Below are 23,965 nucleotides of genomic sequence, written 5' to 3'. Positions count from 1 at the left end.
CTTTATATCATCTGCAGGGACCATTTTTGAGCCTTTAACCGTTCCTAGAGAGCTCTGCAGCCTTCTCTGTACAGTCAGCTAATCACACCCTAACGTGTCTTATTGACCTACTTCTCCCTCAGTTCCGTCTGTTCACCACTCTTCTCCATTTCCCCCTCCGGCTAGCAGTAATTAGCTCTCCTCCCTCTGGAACAAGCAGACCCTTGATCCTGCCATACCCAAAATAGGTGTGATCAGTAGCCAAGAGGTGCTCTAATTACTGCTAGCCAGAGGAGGAGAGCTTGTTTGCATGGCCTCCAGGGAAGGCTGTTTTCCTAAATGGTAGTCATGTTTCTAAATGGAAAGGTTCTCAGGGAAAGGGAGAGGGAGAGAGACAGTTTCATTTTCGTGCCAGAGACACCCCCCCCAAAAAAAAAATGGCCTCAGCATTCTCTAAAGACAAAATAGGTTTTAGTATTGAAACAGCCAAAAGTTCAACAAATCAAGTCTATCTCTAAGCATAAGAAAAAGGCTGCTGTGTAAAGACATGGGAAATGAACTGGCAAAACACAAGGTGTGGCTTTAAACTAAAGTAATCTTATTAAACACAACTTGCAAACCACTGACCATTAGGTCCAGTCGCAGACGACTCTGGGGTTGTGGTGCTCATCTCACTCTATAGGCCAAGGGAGCCGGCGTTTGTCCGCAGACAGCTTCCAGATAATGTGGTCAGCATGACTAAGCTGCTTCTGGCGAACCAGAGCAGCGAAACACCATTTACCTTCCTGTCAGAGCGGTACCTATTTATCTACTTGCACTTTTTGGTGTGCTTTTGAACTGTTAGGTGGGCAGGAGCTGGGACGGAGCAACAGGAGCTCACCCTGTTGTGGGGATTTGAACTGCCGACCTTCTGATTGGCAAACCCTAGGCTCTGTGGTTTAGACCACAGTGGTTTTATTTGTCTTTTTAAAATAATATTTATTAGTTTCCATTTCAACACAAAAACAGCAACATATTCTTATCATTACATATATTCTGACCCTTTTGGGTCGACTACTTCCCCCTAGTTAGCTTTCAAATTTCCTTTCCTATCTTAGCATTTCCCATTCCTCTTATTTACCTTATTTTACCTGTAATTAATTCAAAATACTATATAATTGTAAACAAGTAACTATCTCTATCTGCAAAGAACTTTAACTCAGTCCTGTTAGTGTTATCAAATTTTTACAATGTTCTTTCAAATATGATATAAATTTACTCCAGTCTCTTTCGAACAGTTGGTCTCGCTGGTTTTGGATCTTCCCAGTCTTGCCAGTTCTGCATATTCCATCATCTTGGTCTGCCTTGGTTGGTATTTCTTGTTGTTTCCATTTCCACCACAAAAGTGGTTTATTTGTCAATACATTTTGTGAGAATGTTAAGAATCCCTTTATACACACCCAGCTGTTTCACAACCAAGCTACAGTTCGCCATAGTTTTTTGCCTGGGAAACATGGTAATTACACTGGTTTGAAACTGGTTTATAGTAGTGCATTTTCACATGAAACACGTTTCATTTGCCAAGAAAGATGGACTCTGACTGACTATAGTAATGCAAATGAGGCCATTTTTGAAACAGAACATAAGGACTGCAGGTGTGAAAGCTCAGAGGGGTGGCGGAAAGAGGCAAGCCTCAAAGTGCTACTGGAAAATACTGGAACTTTAATAAAATAGTAAACTACCCAACTCATTCTAGCAGAAGCCTAGGAACCTTCCTTGGGCTAATTCAACAAATACAATTCTTATGTCCCTGAAGAAATTCTCCGGCAAAATGGTCAAGACTATTTATTAAAGTTCTCTACATTTTCCAGTTCCATTTTGTGGCTTGCCTCTTCCTCCTTTTGTATTGGTGTTGCCTTTTCTTCATCTTCCATGAAAACGTAAGACAGGAAACATCTAAAATTCCTATCTCATTGGATTTGATCTTGCAGTGGGTTCAGAATTCTGCTAGTCCTTATTAACAGGTACTATAAAAATAGATGTTGCCTGCCTACATCAGGAGAGGGAAGATTGGCTTCTTATCAGCTGCAAAGAGTTAATATAGCAACTTGTAGCATCCAGTGACAGTTGATGGGGAGATTGTTTCTTTTCCTGCCCACGAAGTGAGGTGCCAATACAATGAAAGAGAGCTGCTGTCCTTCTTTTCTAATCCACCCAAGAAGAGAATAAATGTCATAAAAGTGGACAGTCCCCTTCCCCTGACCTCTCTGAATAAAAAGCACAAGTCTGCAACCCCTCCTACACAAAGTACCAAGACATCATTAGCAGTTTGGTGGCACCACCAACCAGCATCAAAGGCAATTTTAAAGAACAGAGAAGAAATCTACATACATTTTTACCTGCAACATTAAGAATGAAGCACGCCACCTCAAAGTTACCAGAACTAACTGTGCCTTTCCTCAGCGCTGAACCCAAATAACCTCGACTACAAATTTAGATACAAAAGACTCCCCATAAGATGGTATCATCTTGAGGGGAACCAAGTCGTGATGCCCTCTTGCTTTTGATTTATGCTTTGGAGACAAGAAGTTCGTGGAGCAAGCAAGGGAACCTTACAGCTTCTCTACATAGGAAGTCAAGAGCGCATTTCACTAGAAACCTACATCGGATGCAAACTGGCATAGCTTGCACATAAAGAATCCTCAAAACGGCAATTTGTTGAGGCCACTGAATATTCTGCTAAGAGATCTTAGAACCTTGCAGAACAAAAAAGCCAGTCCAATGCACTTCGATGCTACAGAGACCTGATAAAGGGTTCTCTGGTGAGAAGGGGTGGGATCAGTCCAAGCCATTCATGGTCAGATAGGAAGAATATATCAGTATTGGGTCTGCAGGGGAAGCCAAGGGCAGAGCAGTGGTAGAGAGGCAGAAAGAAGGAAGGCATCATCTTTAAGTGTCCCCTGAGCCTCATTTCCCTGATGCCTCTGCTTGAATCTCAACTTCCTTTATCCCATCCTTAGTGCTTATTATACAATCAAAAGTCTATGGGAAAGTGCTCATAATGGCATACATACATGCCATTTCCCCATTCATTTTCATTGTAACATATTGCATTCACTTAATTTAAATATTATTGGCATTGCATTAACTCATTAGTTCATTCATCATCCCACTGAATTCAATAGAAGGCCCAACTAGTCTTCCACTGCCTGTAATGTCTTTGTTTTTGATCCAAGTGGCAAGAAATTTGTAGACATTCTACACCCTTCCCCCTTCCCCTGGGAAATGATCTGCCACAGGTATGACAAAGGGTCCGTATCTATACGTAACTGAAAAGGGCGTTCAGCCACCCTGTCATGTAAAGTAAACACAGCTTTCCACTCTTATCAGTTTCACTGCTCTATTTCCCTGCTCTGTTTCTCTTCCTCTCTCTTTCCACATATCTTGTAAACCGTAATATACACCATGTTCTAGCTTGTTTCTGCAGTGCAAAACAATTCCTCCAATGCAAAACAGTTAAAAACAAATGAACGCAGGAGCAAATAAATGCATCTTCATTCTTTCCTTGACATTCATTCGCATTCACATTTGCTGATTCCGCCAGCAAAGAACAAATGAATGGGCTCATTCATTCATTTTCTAGATTAATTTCTAAAATAAGTGCACACTAAGTCAAACTGATTTCTCCTTACACCAGACTTATGCCTCATTTATTTCATCTAGATTATATAAGCCTTCCAGAGGAGGTTGTGATTCCTTTGGGGGCCTTCGATTACTGATGCAGTGGTCCAGGGAGGGGGGGAAACATGTTTCATCCTCCTAAACCAAAACCACCTCTTATAATAAAGCTGGCAGTCCAGGATCTGCACTGATGAAGGACTCTGCCATAGCTGGGACCTTGCATACTAATCCCCAATGACCATGATAACACTGCAGTGTGGATTCTGTCATATTTAGAGGGGTATCCAGGGGAGAGATAATACTGGGGTTGGATCCAGTTTTGCAGGTCACCCATTGGCCTTCCCTGTTATTGTGAACCGGGGCCTTGGTTTCTCCAGGGAATGGAGTGCAATAGCCAGGGGGTGTGGTTAAATCCATGGTAGCTGCTTAATTTTCTTTACTCACCAATCCTCAGAGAGTGGGGACTGGCAGCAATCTCCATTAGCCACACCAAAAGGAGCACCAGAGGCGCCAAGATCCCGGGCATCTTCTATAAATCCTCATGGAGCCCTGCGGTGGTCTGGGCATGACATAACTCTGCAAAAGAGAGAGAAAGAGGAAAAGGTTGCTATGAAAACTCCTCCTGTCAATCACAAGAATGCCCTCTAGGCTGCGGTTCTACGCTAAGGTTGCCATACGTCCGGAATTTCCAGGACATAGTCTGTATTCAGCCCTCGCAAACCTCTGGGTGAAAATCATATGGCAGCCCGTGTCGGTAGTGTAGATTTTGGCTGGAAAACTCCCCAGGAAGCTTGACAACTTTTGTGTCCCGATTTTCACTTTTTGAAATATGACAACCCTATTCTACCCTGAATGCAGCTGATCCCACAGGCCAATAGGGACACATGAAGCCTTATAAAACCCTCAAATCCAAGGCAATACCTCAGTCTGAACAATTTATATCTCACTGAGAAGCCAAGCTGTCTGCCTTGTCTCCAATGGAAATGGATCACCAGTATGCCTTTGAAGATGTCAACCACCTATGGACCTGTGGATTGTTCCTTTTTTGTCACAATTCCCCCTCAAACAAACATATACACGAACACAAACTGCTGCACCTAGCCATAAAGTGTATCTGAAGCCTGACACAAATTTAGAAATGAGGCATACTCTCATGATTTGCTAAAACGATTTTTTTTCACCCAAGTATTTTCAGAGTAGTGATGTTTTGGCTAGTGCAAAGGTATAGGATTCTGTTTTGTGCCATTTTTACATTGTTCTATTATGTACTGCATGATTTTTATTCTTTTGTACAGCGCTCTGTGATTTTTATATATCCTAGACATATGAAGAATCCTAGAGTGACCTTGTAAAGTAAGAGACGGAGACCCTCATAGACATCCAGGTGTTGTTGGACTCCCAACTCCCAACATCCCTCTGGATGGGGCAACATCTGGAGGGCCACAGGCTTTCCAACCTCTGCTTTAAACCTTCCTGGCGCTGTGGGTTAAACCACAGAGCCTAGGACTCACCAATCAGAAGGTCGGCGGTTCGAATCCCTGCGATGGGGTGAGCTCCCGTTGCTCGGTCCCTGCTCCTGCCAACCTAGCAGTTCAAAAGCACGTCAAAGTGCAAGTAGATAAATAGGTACCGCTCTGGCAGGAAGGTAAACGGCATTTCCATGCACTGCTTTAGTTTGCCAGAAGCGGCTTAGTCATGCTGGCCACATGACCTGGAAGCTGCATGCTGGCTCCCTTGGCCAATAAAGCGAGATGAGCGCCGCAACCCCAGAGTCGGCCACAACTGGACCTAATGATCAGGGGTCCCTTTACCTTTACCTCTCCACTCACCCCCAAATCTGAAATGGCACCCTTGAATTCAAGCCATTGTTCAAGCTACTGGAATTTGCAAGGGACTGTAAACCACCTTGTGATCTTCGGATGAAGTGTGGCATAAAAATTTAATAAATAATCTTAATCAGATATTAAGCCAGCACCAGAGGAGACAGCTTTTGACCAAAGCATAGGCCACTCCAGCCCAAGACTGATGGGCAGGTGGAAGGAGGTGCTAATTATATCTCACATTGTGCTGGCAATTGTTGGGCTGGGCTGGAGCACAGGGTGGCACTTATGTAATTATTAAGAGCTATTTTCTTCCATTTCAGAGATGCAGCTGCAAAACTGAATAAAAGATCACAAAAAGAACTGTGGGAGGGAGAATTTGAAGAAGGGTGGTTCAGAGGAAGAGCCATGAAAAATAAAACTTGTCATATCCAGCAAATGGCAGCACAGCGAGGATGAATTATTTTCCCCATATTGGCCCTCTGGGGCATCGTATAGAATTTATCGGTCCTTCTCTACTCTTTTAAGTCATATAAACAAATTAAGAGTAATTCACACGTTCTGCATATGCAAGAGTGTGGCAAAACAAAATAGACATCAAGCTCATGTTATTTTATTCGCATTTCTATCGCCTGGGTTTCTTTTTTAGAAAAAAATGGGGGGGGGGGAGTGGAGATCGCTGTATGTTTTGAGTTTTTAAAAGCTCTAAGTTACTAGGGTTGAACAAACCTTCCCGAGTGTATTTTTAAAGGGTTTTATTCTTGCAAAATTTACTGGCTTCTTTTGAGATCCTGCTGATGTTTTGACTGAATGCCACATCTACAAATTCAACCCCAAATCCAATTAAGGCTAGGGGGTATCCAACCCCCCTTAACCCAAGATCTTTTAAGGTTGCAGTGCTTAAATTGTTGTCCAAAACACAACTACGCCTCCAAATTCACTCTTCTCTGAATTTTGCAATGTAGTTTTCCAACTGAAAAATACATACATAAAAAAAAGCACATAGTGGGGGTGAACGTGCACAGAAATGCTTATATGCCTGAAAATAATGTACAACATGCATTCTGTTGTGGGAGAACACTTGCAAAAATGTGTATACGAGGCAAAACCGCTTACAGACCTGTGTATATTAGATGTAGGAATGGGGAGAACTGAACTGAATGTTGGAAAAATGAGAAATGGAAAGAAACCAGAATAGACAGATCTGTTCTTTAGTGTGATGCTGAACTGGCAAACACTTGGGAATATGGGAAATATGGGAATGGGAAGGAGCATAGTAGTCTGAGTTCAGAGGGAAAGGAAATGCAAAGGGAACAGACAGTGGCAATTACCTGAAAAAACCGTTATAGTGGCCAATTTACAAGGCAGCATTAGTGAGGCCATGTTGCTGTAGAATATAACCAAGCAGAAAATAAGAACCTTCCTGAGAATTTAGCTTTAATAAGGTAAGTATGGAGACATGCTGCAAGTTCTGCCAGAAGACATGATAGGCAGGTTCTGTTCTATCATTAGTTGGTAGAAGATGGGATCTTTGACAATGTTGACTCTTCTCACCCTTACAATCCTGTGGAAAGGAGGATTCCAAATGCAGCAAATTAGGGTGCCGATTGCTACACATTCTGACTGCTCAGGGTGAAAGTGTCAGCAATAGGATGCTGACACACAGAATAACTTCTGTGAGGGAAGAGAAAGGTCCACGCAGCTGGGGTAAACATCACAGGAATGCAAGGAAGAAAAATGGTTGTGGGCTGGTAGTAGTCTGAAGAAGTAAAGAAACAGGGAAAAAGAGCCCAGGAGTGAACTGTGAGGTGGGTAATACAGGGCTGTATAGCTTCAGGGAAGGGAATAAAGGAGAAGTAAGAATCGAGCCCTGAAATCAGCCCTGAGTGCTCACTGGAAGGACAGTTCCCGAAGCTGAGGCTCCAATACTTTGGCCACCTCATGAGAAGAGAAGAGTCCCTGGAAAAGACCCTGGTGTTGGGAAAGATGGAGGGCACAAGGAGAAGGGGACGACAGAGGACGAGGTGGTTGGATAGTGTTCTCGAAGCTACCAGCATGAATTTGACCAAATTGTGGGAGGCAGTGGAAGCCAGGAGTGCCTGGCGTGCTCTGGTCCATGGGGTCACAAAGAGTCGGACACGACTAAATGACTAAACAACAACCAAAGAATTGAGGGGAAAGTATAAGTGGAGATGTTGGGATAGCTCTCAGAGAAGGCCTAGGATAGGATGTACTGTGTGCCTTTTGCCATGAGGCTAAAGAGGCTGTTATGCTGGAGTTGGAACTTGAATTTCATATAATGATTTGCACTAACCAAACAACTGTTTGATCGCAGGCCTCCAGCGACAAAGAGATCCCGTAAATAAATACACCCTTTGGGCATGTTTCACAATGAGCTTGATAAATGGGAGGAGAAGTGCATGCTGGTCAGAAAATCAGGAGCAGGAGACTGAATTAAGGATGTAAAGGTACAAAATGGATGGTTTGGAAGAGGCGGACAGAAGAGAGTCTGTGCGAACAGCCACCAGGAGTTGCCTGACAGCCAGAAAATCCCCTCAGATGCCGACTTTAGCTGCGAGAGCCCAAGAACAGCTGTGCTGTCCTGGGGCAGCAGTGATGATAAATGAGGCAGAAGGAGGAGAGAGAAATCCAAGAGGACCCTGGAAAGTGTCGGTAATTGCAGCTGAGCAGCCAGTCAGTGTACAGCCGAGGAAATGCAGAAGAAGGAAAGATTTCCATTTGAGCAGTTGATTAGTGTCTTATCTACTCAGGGCTGAACCTGTACCTGCCTGTACCTGTACCTGTTCTTACATACTGTATTTGTGCCTGGTTCTCCAGTTGTACAGCTAGGAAGAGGAAGGTGCTCCAGAAGGTCATAACCACAGCCCAAAGGATTATTGGTCATCCCCTCCCATCTTTGGAAGAACTGTACGGTTCCCGTTGTCTTAGGAAAGCAAACAATATCCTGCAGGATGTATCTCACCCGGGATACAGTCTGTTTGTACTACTGCCTTCTGGCAGGAGATACAGAAACATCAAGTCAAGGACAAACAGACTGAAAAATAGTTTCTACCCAAGAGCTGTGGCCTTCTTAAATGCTGTAACTCGATAGTGTGACCTGGGAGTTTGATGAGTGTGGGTGTGGGTGTGGCTGGAATGTGGTTTGTTTGGTTGTTGTTGTTGTTTTGCTTTTGTTGTTTTTAAGGGATGGCATCCAATTTCGTTGCACTTGTGCAATGTTGCACTTGTGTAATGACAATAAAGAATCTATCTATCTATCAAATCACCTTTGGCTTAATGGCAGTCATTTAGCTCCACCAGCCAAAATAGAAAAATATGCAAAGGCTTAATTTTTTAAGTATGTGCACCCTACACATGCATGGAAGTTGTGTTCTCAGATCAGGAAGTCAATCAAACCTTTATTGCATTAGCATACAGCCATAGCAGGATAAAAAAATAAAATAAAATAAAAAATAAAAATGCTAGAGACAAACAACCAAACAAAATTCAAAGCGATATTACTGCGAATGTATATAAAGCATATAATGGCCCCAAAATAGGCTCGGGACATTAGGTTAAAAAGGTAATAAAAGAATTAAGACAGGTCCAGGTCTAGGACACCCTACCCCGTCAGAGTAGCCCTGAGTTTCAAGGCCTGCACTATAAAGATTGCCACCCCACGTGTAACTTGGGGATTTGCGTCCACAAGAAGCGATTTCAAACAGTCTTCCTTAGATGTGATGGTAGACGGGATCAAGAGGAGGAGCTTAGTTCTTATTAGCTCATAAATAGGGCAGTAGAAAAAGAAATGTATGAAGTCCTCTACTTCATTCATTGTGCATGGACATAGACGCTGAGTAATAGGGGTCTTAGAGTAAATCCCCTGCAGGAAGGCCGTGGGTATAGAATGGAAACGGGCCATGGTAAATGCTCTTCTCAAATTGGGCTCCGTCAGGTCTATCAAGTAGTTGGCAAGTGATCTTACCACTTTCACTTTAGGGAGCCACATGGAGAGGCGAGCTGTGGTGGACTGTGCCCGGTCCATGGCCTCGTCTCTAGTAAGAATCCAGGCCCGGATTTTATGTTGATCCCAAGCTGACAGCGTGTCCAGATCTGGGAGGGAGTAGCGTGCAGTAATAGTCTCCATGGCCTTGGACCATTTATTGCTGTGAGAACAAGTTAAAAAGGCTTGCCTGGCTAAAAGGGAACCTGGGGCTTTGATTAATTTACAAAGATCAGGAAGTCATTTTCTCAGATCCAGGAAATCTGACTTATCATTATCATTGTCCAATCTTCTCTCTCTCTCTCTCTCTCTCTCTCTCTCTCTCTCACACACACACACACACACACACACACACAGTCTCTCACACTCACAACATCAAACACTACTGAAGCCCACCATCACAGACTTAAAGCCTAGAGGGTATTTGTTGTTTGCCTAAGAATACAAATGAAGAACGTCATAGCCCTACAATAAGCCCAATGGTTCAAAACATACCAGAGTATCTGCAGACTGAGAAATATCAGGGTGTGCACTGCCGGAGGCCTTAGTGTTTATGCACAACCTTGTGAAGTAGGTTAGTCGCAGAAAGAATGACTTGTTTGGGATATCTAGAGGAATAAGATGGGATTAGACACTCAAACCACTACCGCCCAGGTTGAAATAGAGATTTGGAAGAAACATTTATGCCTCTTAGCTGCCCGGTTAGTGAAAGTAATTCTTTGATGGTCACTCAACAATTCAATTATCCTTCCCGCTCTTTCAAGGCAAGATATGCACTGCCTTTCAGTACACAAGGGACTGTACAGCTGCATTGTGCTCCAGCAGCAACTAAGTCCATATATGAACCATTGTAACAATGCATCTGATTCCCTAGATGAGAATCATGCAGACACATCTACCCCAAGAGATTCATGAAATACTCTCTCTTACCGGAGATCTGAGCTGTTCTGAAGCTCTGCATTTTTTTATTTTACCAAATCTTGTGAGATTTCTTTGGCAGACATGAAATCAAAGCATAAGAATTTATTCTCACTTTCCTGCTCTAAACATCCAGGCCTGAGGATTTATTGTAAAGTTGTAAAGCTCCTTACAGGAGTTGGTTCAATAAAAGAGACACAATTTCATCTGTTCGATGCGGCCAATCCCCAATGTTAGCTGGATTTCCTCTCCCACCCCCATGCCCCAGAATTACAGTGTAATTAAGGGGTGGGTAAATTGTTAAGCACAGAGAGTGAAATGTGTGTTGGGAGGGGCTACTCTGCTAATTTGCATGTTTTAATTACATGTAATTAACTTAATATGCATATAATTTTCAGGACTGTGGTGGGTGCCAAGCCACAGCTGGTTATCACTTTATGCTTACTCTTAAACTGTGAAACCCAGTGATAAAAAAAACCCTTTTTATTCTTTGTATCAGAAAGCAAGGCTTTCAAAAATAATGAGCCTTCAAAAATGTAATCGTTGTGGATTTTGACTTATCTACTTATCTCTACCAAACTGTTGCTTCATCATCTAAGTTGGATGGTGCCTGGGAAAAGGGCTTTCTTGGTTGAGGGTGATACGTACTTGTGGAATTCACTCTCTAGGGAGGCTTTCTAAATTGTTGTGTTTTGTTCCAGGCAAAGACCTTTTTCTTTATTACTCTGTCAGGTTTTTAAAGATTAAAACTGTTTTAACTCCTCCCCGAGGACAGACTGTGCCTGTTTGGAAGCCCAAAACCTTTCACCCCTAGCGTACAGCAACACAAGGAAGCTTCTGAACTAGGTATTCCATTTGCATTTTGGCAGGTGGAAGATTCTGAGATCTGTGAAGAGAAACCCAAAGTTCAGCCTGAAATACCATTTGGACAATACAGTGGTACCTCTGGTTGTGAACGGGATCCATTTCGGAGGCCCATTCACAACATGAAAAGCCCGCAACCTGAAGTGCTGTATCTGTGCATGTGTGAAGCACGATTTAGTGCTTCTGTGCATCCACGAGCGGCAAAACCCAGAAGTAACCCTTTCCAGTACTTCCGGGGCGTCGCGGGACGCAACCTGAAAAAACGTATTATGAAGCAAACGTAACTGTAGTCTTTTACTGGTCTGTTACACAGCTGCTGAAAAAGTTCTTGGTGAGGAATGGGAAGATGAGGCTTAATCTATCGCAGGCCCTGCTGACACTCACTCTAGGGTAGGTTTTCCACCTTTTTGAGTCCACAGCTCCCTTAACCAACTACATTCTTTCTGTGGGGCTCAGGAGCCCAGTTTTGTCACCCTTGCTTGCAGAGCTGGCAGCCTCTCACCCTTTTTCAAACACCCTCCCTTGTGGAGGCCTCCTCTCCTCACCCCTCTCCTTAGGAATCCCTGGTCTCTCAGCAGCCCCCACCCCACCCCAAAGAGAGGTGCTGCCCAGAGGCAGCATTCACCTGTAGAGCTTATAGCCAGGGCCGCTGCAATAAACAGCTGTGTAAGCCTTTGGGAGGCAGAGACGCAAGACAGTATCAGAGGAGGGAGGGAAGGAAAGAGGGACAGGGGCCAGTGTGGCCTGTGACACCCCTGACCATCATTCAAGGCACCCCAGGGTGCCACAGCACAATGGTTGAAAACCACCATTCTTGGGAGATGGTGGAGCAGCAGGGGCTGTCGCAAAGCAGCTCAGTTGGGCCTCCCAACTGCTTGTGCAATATCTCATCCTGCCCTGTTCTCAGCAGATTCTTAGCCGGACAGCTCCTCTGTTGCCTCAACCACCTTAGTGTATGCGTTATACCTTTAAAGGACATTTGAAGCACATTTGTTCCCTCAAATAATTCTGGGCACTGTAGTTGGTTACTGGCTGCTGGGAATTTTGAGGGCTTGGGAAGAATGCAATTCAAATGTGCTTTAAAGGTGAAGCATGTACACAGCCTTAGATTCTCTCATATGGCCCCTGTATCCTCACCTTCCACATCTGTGCATCTTCTGCCGTGATGCCTCTTCCCTATGCTTAAAAAAATAAATAAAACCTCTGAAATTCTCCAGTGAGTTTTGTTTTTTGAAAGACAAGAAAACTACTGCTTTTTGATCAACCTGGCATAGTTTTATGATATAAGCAACATTAACAGAACATGGTTATAGGCCTCCGAGGACACATGACAACTTGTGGAGAGGTACCTTTGTTTAAAGCTGAAATGATTTAAAAGTTAAATGTAATTAAATAGACATTTTGTGCTGCTGCTGCTGCTGGGTGTGGGTGGGATTTCTGAATGTTGATTGTTGCTCCTTGTATAAATAAGTGAAAGCAATGAAATATTTGGGGTGGGGGAGTACTGATGAAGCCACAAATATGGAAGTGGGGTTGAGAATTACTTAGTTAATTGCATTCATATCCTGCATTTTCTCCAGGGAGGTAAAGGTGGTATGTGAGGTTCTCCCCCCTCCTCATTTAATTGAATAATTAGCTGGTTCTAATTGCAAAACATTGGGTTCTTAGGTTACTGGATCTAGATTACAGGAGTGTGAACACGCAGACTCCTATGACAGGGCACTGTGGGCTCAGAAACTTTAAGTTCAAAGAAAGTTGGTTACTGCCAAGTGCTTGCAAAGCTGAATCAAGTTATAGAACAACATATCATTTGACGGCTTTGAGCAGTTATTTCAGAACTTTCCGTGTTATTGACAAAACAGCAGGATCGAGTCAGAATTTACTGGCACTGGCATGATGGCAAGAGACACACAGAGCTAGCTATTACAGGGCATGAACACACATACATACGAAATCAATTTCTAACACCCTCTCAGGAGAGCAATTTTACAAACCCTGATACCCACTGACAGTCATGCATTAACTCTCTCTAATGTCCTTAGGGGCCTCTGTGCACCTTCTCAGAGACATCCAGTCACTGAGTTGTATCCAATGCTCATCCTCCTCGGAGCAGACCTATTGACATTAATAGACAGGGCTAACTTAGGTCTATTAATTTCAGTAGGGACCACTCTAAGTTATTTGGAGATAATCCACTGAAAACAGAGGCAAAGCTCCGCTATTCATGGATTTGCTGGTTGCATGAAATACCGGGGGGAGGGGGGGAGTAAAGGAGGCTTGATCCCCTTTGCCTTTTGATGTGGTTCCTTTAGCTACTATTTAAAAATCAGGCTACGGGGAGGATCACAATTTAGCTAAAATGAGATTAAGTCACCAATCAGGGTGTGTGCATTTAATTACACATTAAATCGATGTTGCATCCTGCCTTTCCTTAAAAAAAAAAAAAAATCAAAGACAATGAAATTCCGTTTAACACTGAGTGGAAGCTGAGACAAAACCCCATCCAAATAAAAGCTTTTCCCACAAAACAGTAGAAGGAAAAGCACTTTAGCCAATTGAAAATCAGGTGGGAGAATAGGGGCTCCCCTACCTCTTTCCCCCATAACTCAGAAATTGATCTGCTGTTCTGTGGTTTCCACTGTTGCACATTTTAAGTGGGCAAGCTGCTCTCCTGTCCTTATTTATCCTACATCTCTATGACGGACAAGCAGAATATAAAATCAATTTTTATCTGCATGTAAAAATCTCTCCCATACTTCACTTTGAATATTATTGTCATTATTAATCACATGTATTGCAGCTTTAAGGCACTATTTATTTATATATAAAGCTTCTTCTTAACTTCTGTGTACAATATCCAAAGTGGCGTACCATAAAACCAATAATTAAAATGACTTAGGGCAGCATTCAGCAGCAGCAGCAGTAAAACTCCCATTTAAAATCTTGCATTACTCACTCATGAAGATGTACTATCTTAAAAGCCTACTTCAGCTAGTTCAGTGTTGTCTACAGTGACTGACAGTGGCTCTCTGGGGTTTCCAATTGGTGGGGAGGTGTCTCTCCTAGCCCTACCAGGATATGCCCAGGAATTGAATCTGGGACCTTCTGCTTGTAAGACAGATGCTCTACCACTGAGCAAATGGCCCTTTCTCCTTGGAGCAGTGGGCGTTTTTTAATTGCCTGGATTCCAACTCCACCCAGTCCTCCTAAAATCCTTTCTTCACCTCCCGTCTGATTCACGTCACCAGTCTGTGACACCTTTTAAGTAATGCCAGTAGCTCCTTGTAGCAGGACCAAGTCCCCCAGAAAAGATGTAATGATTGCCACCATGTGCCAAATGTTTTTTTGGGGTGGGGTGGAATCAGAAGAGTTGATTGTCAGAAGAACAGTCCTGCCAAAGGAAGATAAAGAATGCAGAGAGACAAGTGCCTCTGTCCCCAGCATGCCCAATAGAAGGAACTGGGAAAGAGGAATCCAATCCCATTGCATTGTCTGGACTCACCAGTGTCCACCTCTTTAACATCTTCCTTTGCTAATGTCCCAGCCAGCCTTAATGGCATAACCTACATTTCCATAATGACTTACAGACCCCTGCGCAGGAGGATATGAAGACAGCTTCTTCCAAGAAAATTGGTGCATGTGTCTTTTACCAGTTTAAGAAAAGCCTGAGTGGATGCAGTGGGAGAGCCTAGCTATTGGAGAGCTGGTTCCTCCCTTGAGTATGACAGCATTACCCCTTCTTCCTGCTCATCAGTCCAGAGCAGCATGGCCAGGGGATCCTGCATATACCCCTCCATGTTGGGACATAAAAAATAATAATCCCAAATGACTTTAGGGTCATCTATTTTGTATTTATTGAATTTATTAAATTTCTATTCTGCCCGTGATCCAAATACATCAAAGAGGGAATGGTGCTATAACAGAGCAGGGGTAGCTACCATAGTGGCCACAACACGTTGTGGAATGATGTGAATACTGTGCACGAGGATGCCTCTATCTTTACCATCCTAAAGCATACAAATACTCCTGCCTTTTAATTCTAAATCAGTCAAATTCACAAGGGACATGCCTATTAGACTCAACAGCTGTTAGAAACAATAAATTGCATCCAATGTCATACTAAGTAGCTGCCCCATCAATGCAAGGATTTAGGCTTATGCAAGAAGATTCCTCCTACCCTCTCCTTCTCATGTCCATGCCCTGCAGCCTCCCCAACCCCAAAGCCAAATTGGGGGAATGGGGGGGGGTGCGGAGAGTGCCATTGCACAAGCATAAATCCTTGCAGTAACAGGATGGCTATTTAGAGCTACATTGAATATAGGCCAGTAGGAACAGGAAGAAGCTGCCTTGGACTGAGTCAGACCCATTGGTCCATCTAGTTCTGTAATAGACATTCCCAGTCCTACATGGAGAAGCTGGGGACTGAACCTGGAACCTTTTGCATGCAAAGCAGGTGCTCTACCACTGAGCTATGGCCCTTCCCCAATGGAGTACCTAGATGGAACCACCATGTTCTAGCAGTATAACACTGAATGCCAGAAGTTGGATACAGTTACAGAGGAGGTTCTCACCTTCATGCCCAGGGGGCATCTGGCTGACCACTGTTGGAGACCAAATGCAGTAATAGACGGACCTTTGGATTGATCCAGCAAGTCAGAACTTAGCATTTCATAGAAAGGATTTCCAGCTCAGAGCATATGATTGCTATGCAGTCTTGACCCCCTAATACCAAGAAACTAGCAACTGCTTTACTTGGCTCAGTCACAAAGAAGTGCAACATGGGCAGAAGAAACTTTCCATTAGCAGATTCCACCTGACATCTTTAAAACAAATTTTTTAACAAGGAACTAATCCCACTCTGGGCAGGATTGTCATTCTACCTGCTGTGCCAGCTGGAAAAAAAAAAGCAATGGAGATATATGGGCAAAACCAGAGGCATTGACCCCAGAGAGAGAGGCCTCAATGCCTTCCAGGTAAGATACCATTCCAGTGGTAAAAAAATGCTGGGAAATTTAGAAGGGGGACGGGCAGGGAAGGAGATGATGCTTAAGTGCTGGCAGGCCAAAGTAACACAAAAATGATGGAACATCAGCCTCCTGGAGGGGAACAGCAGGTTTATGATTAACCAGAACATGGAGCACAGGAGGAAAGCTACATTCACCTAACATAGCTTCCTCCTCCATGACAAGAAAACAGCCCCCTGACACTTTGCCTTATGTATGAACCAAAAGGCGAAAAGAAAGAAAGAAATCCTGAAACATCAGAGAGAGAATACATTCCACTTAAAGCACTGGCCTTCAGCTGGAGAATGCTCTCCTGTTTTACTTTATTATGATTATTAGAAGCAAGTCAGGGAAATATAAACAAAAGAATGCAATTCTAAAGCATCCTCCAATGGCTTGATTCATGTTTTGTTTCATAATCACCGCCACCCCATGCATTAACATATTTTAAGTAGGTCATTATATCTGCCAGCCAGCCAGCTTTTACTGGCATATCTGACATTTTAAAAATATAGTTTATGCTGGTGTTTTTGTTTAGGCTGCTTACTGCTTTGCGATGTTTTGCACGAAAGTGTGACTTATAAATGTTTAAATAAATATTGTTCCCATTTTGCGGGGCAGAGAAGGTGAGGCTGAGAACAGGAGCGGCTTGCTGAAAAAGTGAAATCATGGTAGAAGGAAATTTGAAGCGACTTCCTGATTTGTAGATGATTTTTTTCAGTCCACCAGGCTGTACACATCAGCTGTCATTTTAGATCTGGTGCAGATACCCACCTCACGCTTCCTCAGCTGAGGCCCAGTTTAAGATAGGCCCTATCACTGGGCAGAGCGAAGCAGCCACCTCAGGCAGCTAACATCTGCTGTCATGAAAGGTCAGAAAATGGTTAATTATTTTATGTATTACTATTGTGCTTTTACTTTCAGTGTGTGTGGGGGGGTGAGAAATAGCTGGGGGACTTTCAGACTCTGCTGCCAAAATAACATGATTGGCCTTAGGCACTACACACCTTGGCTTGTGGGGAGTGGAGAGGTGGGGCTTAATTTGCCGCTTTGCCTCGGGCACGAAAAGAAACCCTCACAAGCCAGCTTTGCTCTGCATACTTTGAAGATCCTAGCACAAGAACACCAGTTTTGCCTAAATGAAAAAAGTTATTAATTCTTCTAGAACTTTTGTTTGATTGAAGCTGTCTCCTCAGTCTACTACCCCACCCTACCTAGAAGGAACTCCAAGTAATAGACACACATGCATATACATGATAGGCACTCAGTGCTAACAAATGCCAGAAGGCTTAGGATGCTGGTCAGTGATCCAGTTTTGCTGGAGGAAGCCCTTGAGAAGGAAACATGCAAGTCCTCATTCCCTCAGTACTCTTATTTTGGTTCGGGGTTGGCAATTTGGTGGCCAGGCATCCTGTCTCTAGAGCCTAGACTGGCTCTAGATGCTCATCCATAACTGAGAGTCCATGTTACAGGTAGGTAGCCGTGTTGGACTGCCGTAGTCGAAGCAAAATAAAAAAATTCCTTCCAGTAGCACCTTGGAGACCAGCTAAGTTTGTTATTGGCATGAGCTTTCGTGTGCATGCACACTTCTTCAGATACACCCTTGCTTTTTCCTGTAAGACCAATTGCAGTCATTAACAGTCATCAACAGTCCATGGTCTTCTCGGCTGCAGTGATGCCATGCTACTCCTTTGACCTGCATCCCAATTAAGACAAAGATGGAGAAGAAGGTGCTTTCCCAGCCATCACCCGTAACTTCTTAAGACAGCTTTGAGAACTACCACGTGGCTGCATGATCTGGCAGAGGCTTCTCTCATCATGGCAGCGTTAGCCGTTAAAAGGCTTTTTTCATGTTCTTAGCTATGGAAAATACAAAGGGACGGGAGAAGATATAAAATGAGGAGGCAACAGGCTCTCCCTCACTTTGCACCATGAAATAATTTTGACGGCATGTTTAGACATTTTTAAAGCGAGATTTGCATCCTTGGGGGGGAGAGGCTGCTTTGAGGAAGAAGAAGGAAAATACTGCTGCATATTTAACGTGATCCGCTTTGTTGTGCTACAGAACATTCTTCCCAATTTATGCTGTAGCTACTTTGTGAGATCTTGAGATATTTGTGCCGTAGTTGTTATTCATTTTGGCAGAAGCTCACAACGGAAGATGCTGTTAAGGTGGGGAAATGGGGCATGCGCTAATGCTGATGCTTCAGTCTATGTTCCTGAAAGCATCCCTGAACACCAGATACATCATCTTATGCCTTGCTGGCTGCTCTTTGCAACAATAATATTCCTAGAAAATAGGCCTCCCGCTCTCTCTTGCAAAATTATTTGGACTGTGTGACTATGCAAGCACTTTCCAATAGCCTTACTGAGGGGCGGGGCGGGGGCAAATCAAAACATTACCTTCATTCTATAAAGCCCTTAATCGTCTGGGACCTGCTAGGAATATAAGAAAATGGCCATATATAGCAGAGACAAAGCACTGGCCCAACCAGCTCAGTATCACCTACAATGACTGGTAGTAGAGTTTCATACAGGGGTCCTTCTTAACCTACTCAGATATACCAGAAATTGAATGTGGGGGTTTTACATGCAGAACACGTGCTCTACCTCTTCTTCTGACTCATTTTCTTAGCAGGAACTCACAAGGGAAAGGAGGTGGGATAACACCATGGACAGCACCGTTGAGCCGAAGTAAACTCTTGTAAGTTTCTTCCTGTGGTCCACTTTGCCAAAGCTCCACACACACACCCTTGACCTAAAGACTGTGGCCCTGGCCTGCAGACAAGGTCTTCTTTGCCTTCTTGTGTCCTCCTGCCTGGCATGCTCCCTGTCTCATTGGAGAGGTGTGATGGCACAAGAAGCACTTGATTCCTCTCATGAGGCAGGCTCAAGTGATGATATCCAGTGGAGTCCTGACTCAGGCCATTGGCCTCAGGTTTCATGAGCTTTGGGCTCTGTTGGGGCTGAAAGCAGCATCAGGAACGCAGTCTGTGATACAGCTGATTGCTCCTCTTCTGAGTTTGAGGCCAGGACGCTACTGAGCTACATAGCAGGTCATTTCACGAATGTCCACATTGATCTGCCTCAGAATCTCACTCTGATGGGACATCTGTTGTGCCTCTCCCTTCCGCTCTGACATTACAACTTTTGGCCTCCAAAGCCACAAATTTACCACCTGCCACAGTGTTGCTCTTTGGTGTGTTTGGATTTTTAGTGATGTTTTTATTACTGATGTTTTCAGTGCTTTTATATCTTCGTCTGCTGCTCTGTTTGATTATTGTGGTTTAAAATTTTAATGTATTTTATACTTTTTGATTGTGAATTGCCTTGAACTTTTATAAAGAAAGGTGTAGTAGACATATTTTTAGCCTTCTGAGGCTTTCAACTCTGCCTGCTGCACTGTTGGGACATTCAGCAGATAAGTATGAGAGGGAATATTGCAGTACTCAGATTGTGGAATGGCATTCTGAAGGGGAAATGCCGTGGTCCTATTGGAGAAATGCACAGAAAATAATGTTGTTTCAGCTCCCATTCAGAGCAAAGGTCTCTGAATATGACTTTTGCTATGCTTTTACTATAACTTCCCTTTTTGTTGCTTTGGTTACTGAGTACATGTTAATGTAGAAAAATGGAGCATATAAAATCATATAAATAAGTGCATAAATATCCATCCTCCAGCATTTAGTCTAAAAGTTCCCCATGAGAACTTTTCTGCAATAGCATTTGTATACCAAGTTTTGGAAAAAAGGGGAGATCTAGAGGCATTCTAAAATTCCATTTGAACATTCATTTTTTGAGATAGATTTCCAAGCCAGAGATTAGAATGAATCCCCGAGATAATGCATTCCAAGCACTCTGAACATTTGAAGAGTGCTATATAAAACTTAATTGTTGTTATTAAAAAATATATAGCATGCTCAGTCGTGCATATCTTCAATCTTTATTTTTTTCAGCTTCTTCTTGTTGCAATCTTATCCCCACTCCACATTATTTTCCATGTTGTAGACCAGGACCTGGAAACTTTTGCATTAGAATAAAAACATACTGTGGTAGGATGCTGTGGACTCCTGGCAAGGACAGGGGAGACCTTTGACCATCTCAGCAACTGAGGCAACCCTTCCACCTGGCTTCTTCAGAGGGAGAGGAAAGTCGAATAACTCCTTCCATCAGCTTGGCAGGGACCAGCTGCCATTCTGCTCCTCCCTTCCTAGCCTCATGTAGAGAGGCCAAGTCACCTAAATTTATTTTCCTCTACCCAGCCTGACACTTTTCAGTTGTGTCTACTAATTTGTAAAGCTATCATTTTAAACAGTGAACCATCTTGAGTACTTTGGCAGAAAGACAGCATGCAAATGCAGCAAATGAGCACCCCAAGGGACAAAGAATGTTCCATTTATCAACATCTTCAAATATTGACGATTCCTCCCTAGATTCCTCCACTCCTCTGACATACAGACTTGGCCATCACACCAGTCCCAGAGGCAGCAGGAGACATTCCAGCCTCACTGAGAAAATGCCTCCGAAGCAAAACACTGGCCCTTTATCAGACGACTGCCCATCCCCATTTTTTGTTGAACATTAAGCTATCTTTCTTATTCTTGATGAAGAAGAGAAGAAGAGTTTGGATTTGATATCCCGCTTTTTCACTACCCGAAGGAGTCTCAAAGCGGCTAACATTCTCCTTTCCCTTCCTCCCCCACAACAAACGCTCTGTGAGGTGAGTGGGGCTGAGAGACTTCAGAGAAGTGTGACTAGCCCGAGGTCACCCAGCAGCTGCATGTGGAGGAGCGGGGAAGCGAACCCGGTTCACCAGATTACAAGTCTATCGTTCTTAACCACTACACCACACTGGCTCTCCAGTGGACTATGCTATATAACAACACTGAACTTTTCGTTTTGGAATTATCTGCTCTTTGGCCTATACCCTGCTGGGTAGTCCTAGCCTTGCTTTCAGTTCCCACAGTGAGCTGTCCCTGGGACTGATTCTGGAAAAATATCCAAGGCCTGCTTGTTAGGCCTACTGTTGCTTTGGCTTCCAACAGTGAGCTGTCCATGGTGCTGAAGCTGAGCTAATGCTACATTTTCTTCTCTGCACCTTTGCCTACCTAGTTCTTGTACATATGAACCCTCACCCCCCTTGCTTCCTCCCAGCTTCTGATTTTGAGTGGCAGGCTGCTCCTGAACATGGATGTTTCAAACTTCCCACAATGTATTTAATTAAACTATTTACCATCTGGCCTTTCTGGACTATGGTGGCAAACAAGGAAACCACCATAAAACCACAACACAATTGTTGTTGATGCTGCTGCTTTCCCCATGTATGCATGGTAGACCTCTCACTTTTGTACGACTGAACTAAGTTAAGAGGCACATTGGCTGCCTCACCTACCACTACTCTTGGGCTGATAACATTTCCACCTCCCAGTTCTTGCCTCTGCCAGATGCATGGCTAGCAGCCAATGATGGAAGCATCTTCCATGAGTTTGTGGAATACCTCCACCGTCAGAGGCAGTAATACTTCTGAACACCAATTTGCTAGAAACCACAGGAGGGGAGAGCGCTCTTGTACTTGGGCGCTGCTTGTGGGCTTCCCATTGGCATCTGGTTGACCACAGTGAGGGACATGGGTGGCGCTGTGGGTTAAACCACAGAGCCTAGGACTTGCCAATCAGAAGGTCGGCGGTTCAAATCCCCATGACGGGGTGAGTTCCCATTGCTTGGTCCCAGCTCCTGCCAACCTAGCAGTTTGAAAACACGTCGAAGTGCAAGTAGATAGGTACCGTTCTGGCGGGAAGGTAAACGGCATTTCCGTGCACTGCTCTGGTTCGCCAGAAGCGGCTTTGTCATGCTGGCCACATGACCCGGAAGCTGTACGCCGGCTACCTCGGCCAATAAAACGAGATGAGTGCACCAACCCCAGAGTTGGTTTCAACTGGACCTAATGGTCAGGGGTCCCTTTATTTTCACTGGCCACAGTGAAAATAAGATGCTGGGCTAGAAGGGCCACTGACCTGATTCAGCTCGGCTCTTCTTATGTTCTCATTTTAAACCATCTAGACTAATGGCCACCCCCACATTTCATGGCATCAAAGTTCCATGTTGACTGTGATTGTATGAAGAGTACTGCAAAATGCCTACACCCCACCCCTACAGGCTTTTCACTGGGTGCTTTGATGAGGCTTCAGACATTCCTATTGAGATTCAGGAGGGAAAATACCAGACACAGGCACTTGATTTTGATGGATTGCAAGAGGAAGTGTAAGCAAGAAAATGCAGTTCGAGCAAAGATGGTAACTCTCTCACCGCTGAAACAACAAATTTAACAACTGCAGTGTGGAAAGGATTCCAGCTAAACTGTCAGGAAAAATCATTAAATACCTTTTAAAGAGCTTCTCCCCCTCCTCCCCCTCAGCCTCCAGGTGGATGTAATGAATGATTTCTCATTGCAAAATCTTGTCTGGAGATAAGGTTGGATTTAAGTAAGACTGGGAAGAAGGGAAAGGAAACGAATGGACAAAAAACAAATACTGGATGGGTTGTTTCCAAACTATTTATTTCTGGAGATGGGTAGCAACATTAGACAGGCAGAGTTAAAGAACATAAGAACAGCCTGCTGAATCAGGCCATCTCACCTTACATTCTTTTCTTGCAGTGGCCAACCAGATGCCTCCCAAAAAAAGCAGAAAGCAGGACCTGGATGCAACAGTAATCTCCCCTTCTGTGGTATCCAGAAACTGGTATCCAGAAGCATTACTGCCTCCGACTGTGGAGGCAGAGAAAAGCCATTGTGGCTAGTAGCCATTGATGGCTTTCTCTTCGATTCTTAACTTTGAGAGGATACAAAAGATGCTAAAGTTGGCCTTCAGGAACTAATGATGGGCATAAAATGACTTGAAACTCCTCTCTACCTTCTTGTGCTCTAACATGACCAAGTCATAGAACCTAGAGTTGGATGGATGGTGTTATGCAGATAGGAGAAGGCATGGGTCTCAATGGCTCCCACAAAATTGTGTGGCATGCAATGAATGGGTTGCAAAGTGGTGAGAATATTGGTGGCACAATATCTATTTCACCCACCCCCCAATAAATTCTGCCCCTTCTAGAAATTGTTTTGCTAAAAACCAAAATGCATGTAGGGATCACTCTCTCTCTCTCTCTCTCTCTCTCTCTCTCTCTCTCTCTCTCACACACACACACACACACACAACATCTGGCTCCCAGTGCTCCACAGGAAGACAGTCCAATCTGAACCTGGTTAGATTCATGGACAAATGTGTGGAGGATAAGGCTACAGACAGCTACTAACCGGGATGGCGATGTTCTACCTCCGTTGCCAGAAGTAGCATGCCTCTTAATGCTGGTTGCTGGGAATCACACCTGTGGAGACTGCTTTGGCAGTCGGGTCCTGGTATCAGGCTTCTTTTCCACAGGAACCTGATTGGCTGCTGTGAGAACATGATGCTGGACCAAATGGGCCGCTGGCTTGACCCAACAGATTCTTTTTATGTTCACTCTGTACAATATGCAGATCCTCTTACCACTCCTCTTATTCAATGGGAACATATTGTAGTATCCAAAAAAAGTCTACCCAGGAAGCTGGCACATGTGTCTACTGGGCACCTATGACCAAGAAAGAACTTTTGAGAATAACACATTGAGCAAGAATCACACCTTCTCTTACAGCCACCTCTGGCGTGGACCAAAGCAACATACAC

The 23,965-nt window shown here is 43.9% G+C and overlaps 1 protein-coding gene across 4 annotated transcripts in view; it reads right to left on the bottom strand.

The window, feature by feature from the left end:
- Nucleotides 1-23,965, bottom strand: part of GRIK4 (glutamate ionotropic receptor kainate type subunit 4) — a 470,359-nt gene that overhangs the window by 296,102 nt on the left and 150,292 nt on the right. For all 4 annotated transcript variants that reach the window (XM_081843083.1, XM_081843085.1, XM_081843086.1 and 1 more), the window contains exon 2: nucleotides 4,084-4,215. In XM_081843083.1, coding sequence (XP_081699209.1) covers nucleotides 4,084-4,165 — 82 coding nt within the window. In that variant the 5' untranslated portion in view covers nucleotides 4,166-4,215. The remainder of the gene's footprint in view (nucleotides 1-4,083; nucleotides 4,216-23,965) is intronic.

This window comes from Podarcis erhardii (assembly GCF_964252035.2).
Source record: "Podarcis erhardii genome assembly, chromosome: 16".
Lineage (NCBI taxonomy): Eukaryota > Metazoa > Chordata > Lepidosauria > Squamata > Lacertidae > Podarcis > Podarcis erhardii.
This window is presented reverse-complemented; position numbering and strand designations above follow the sequence as displayed.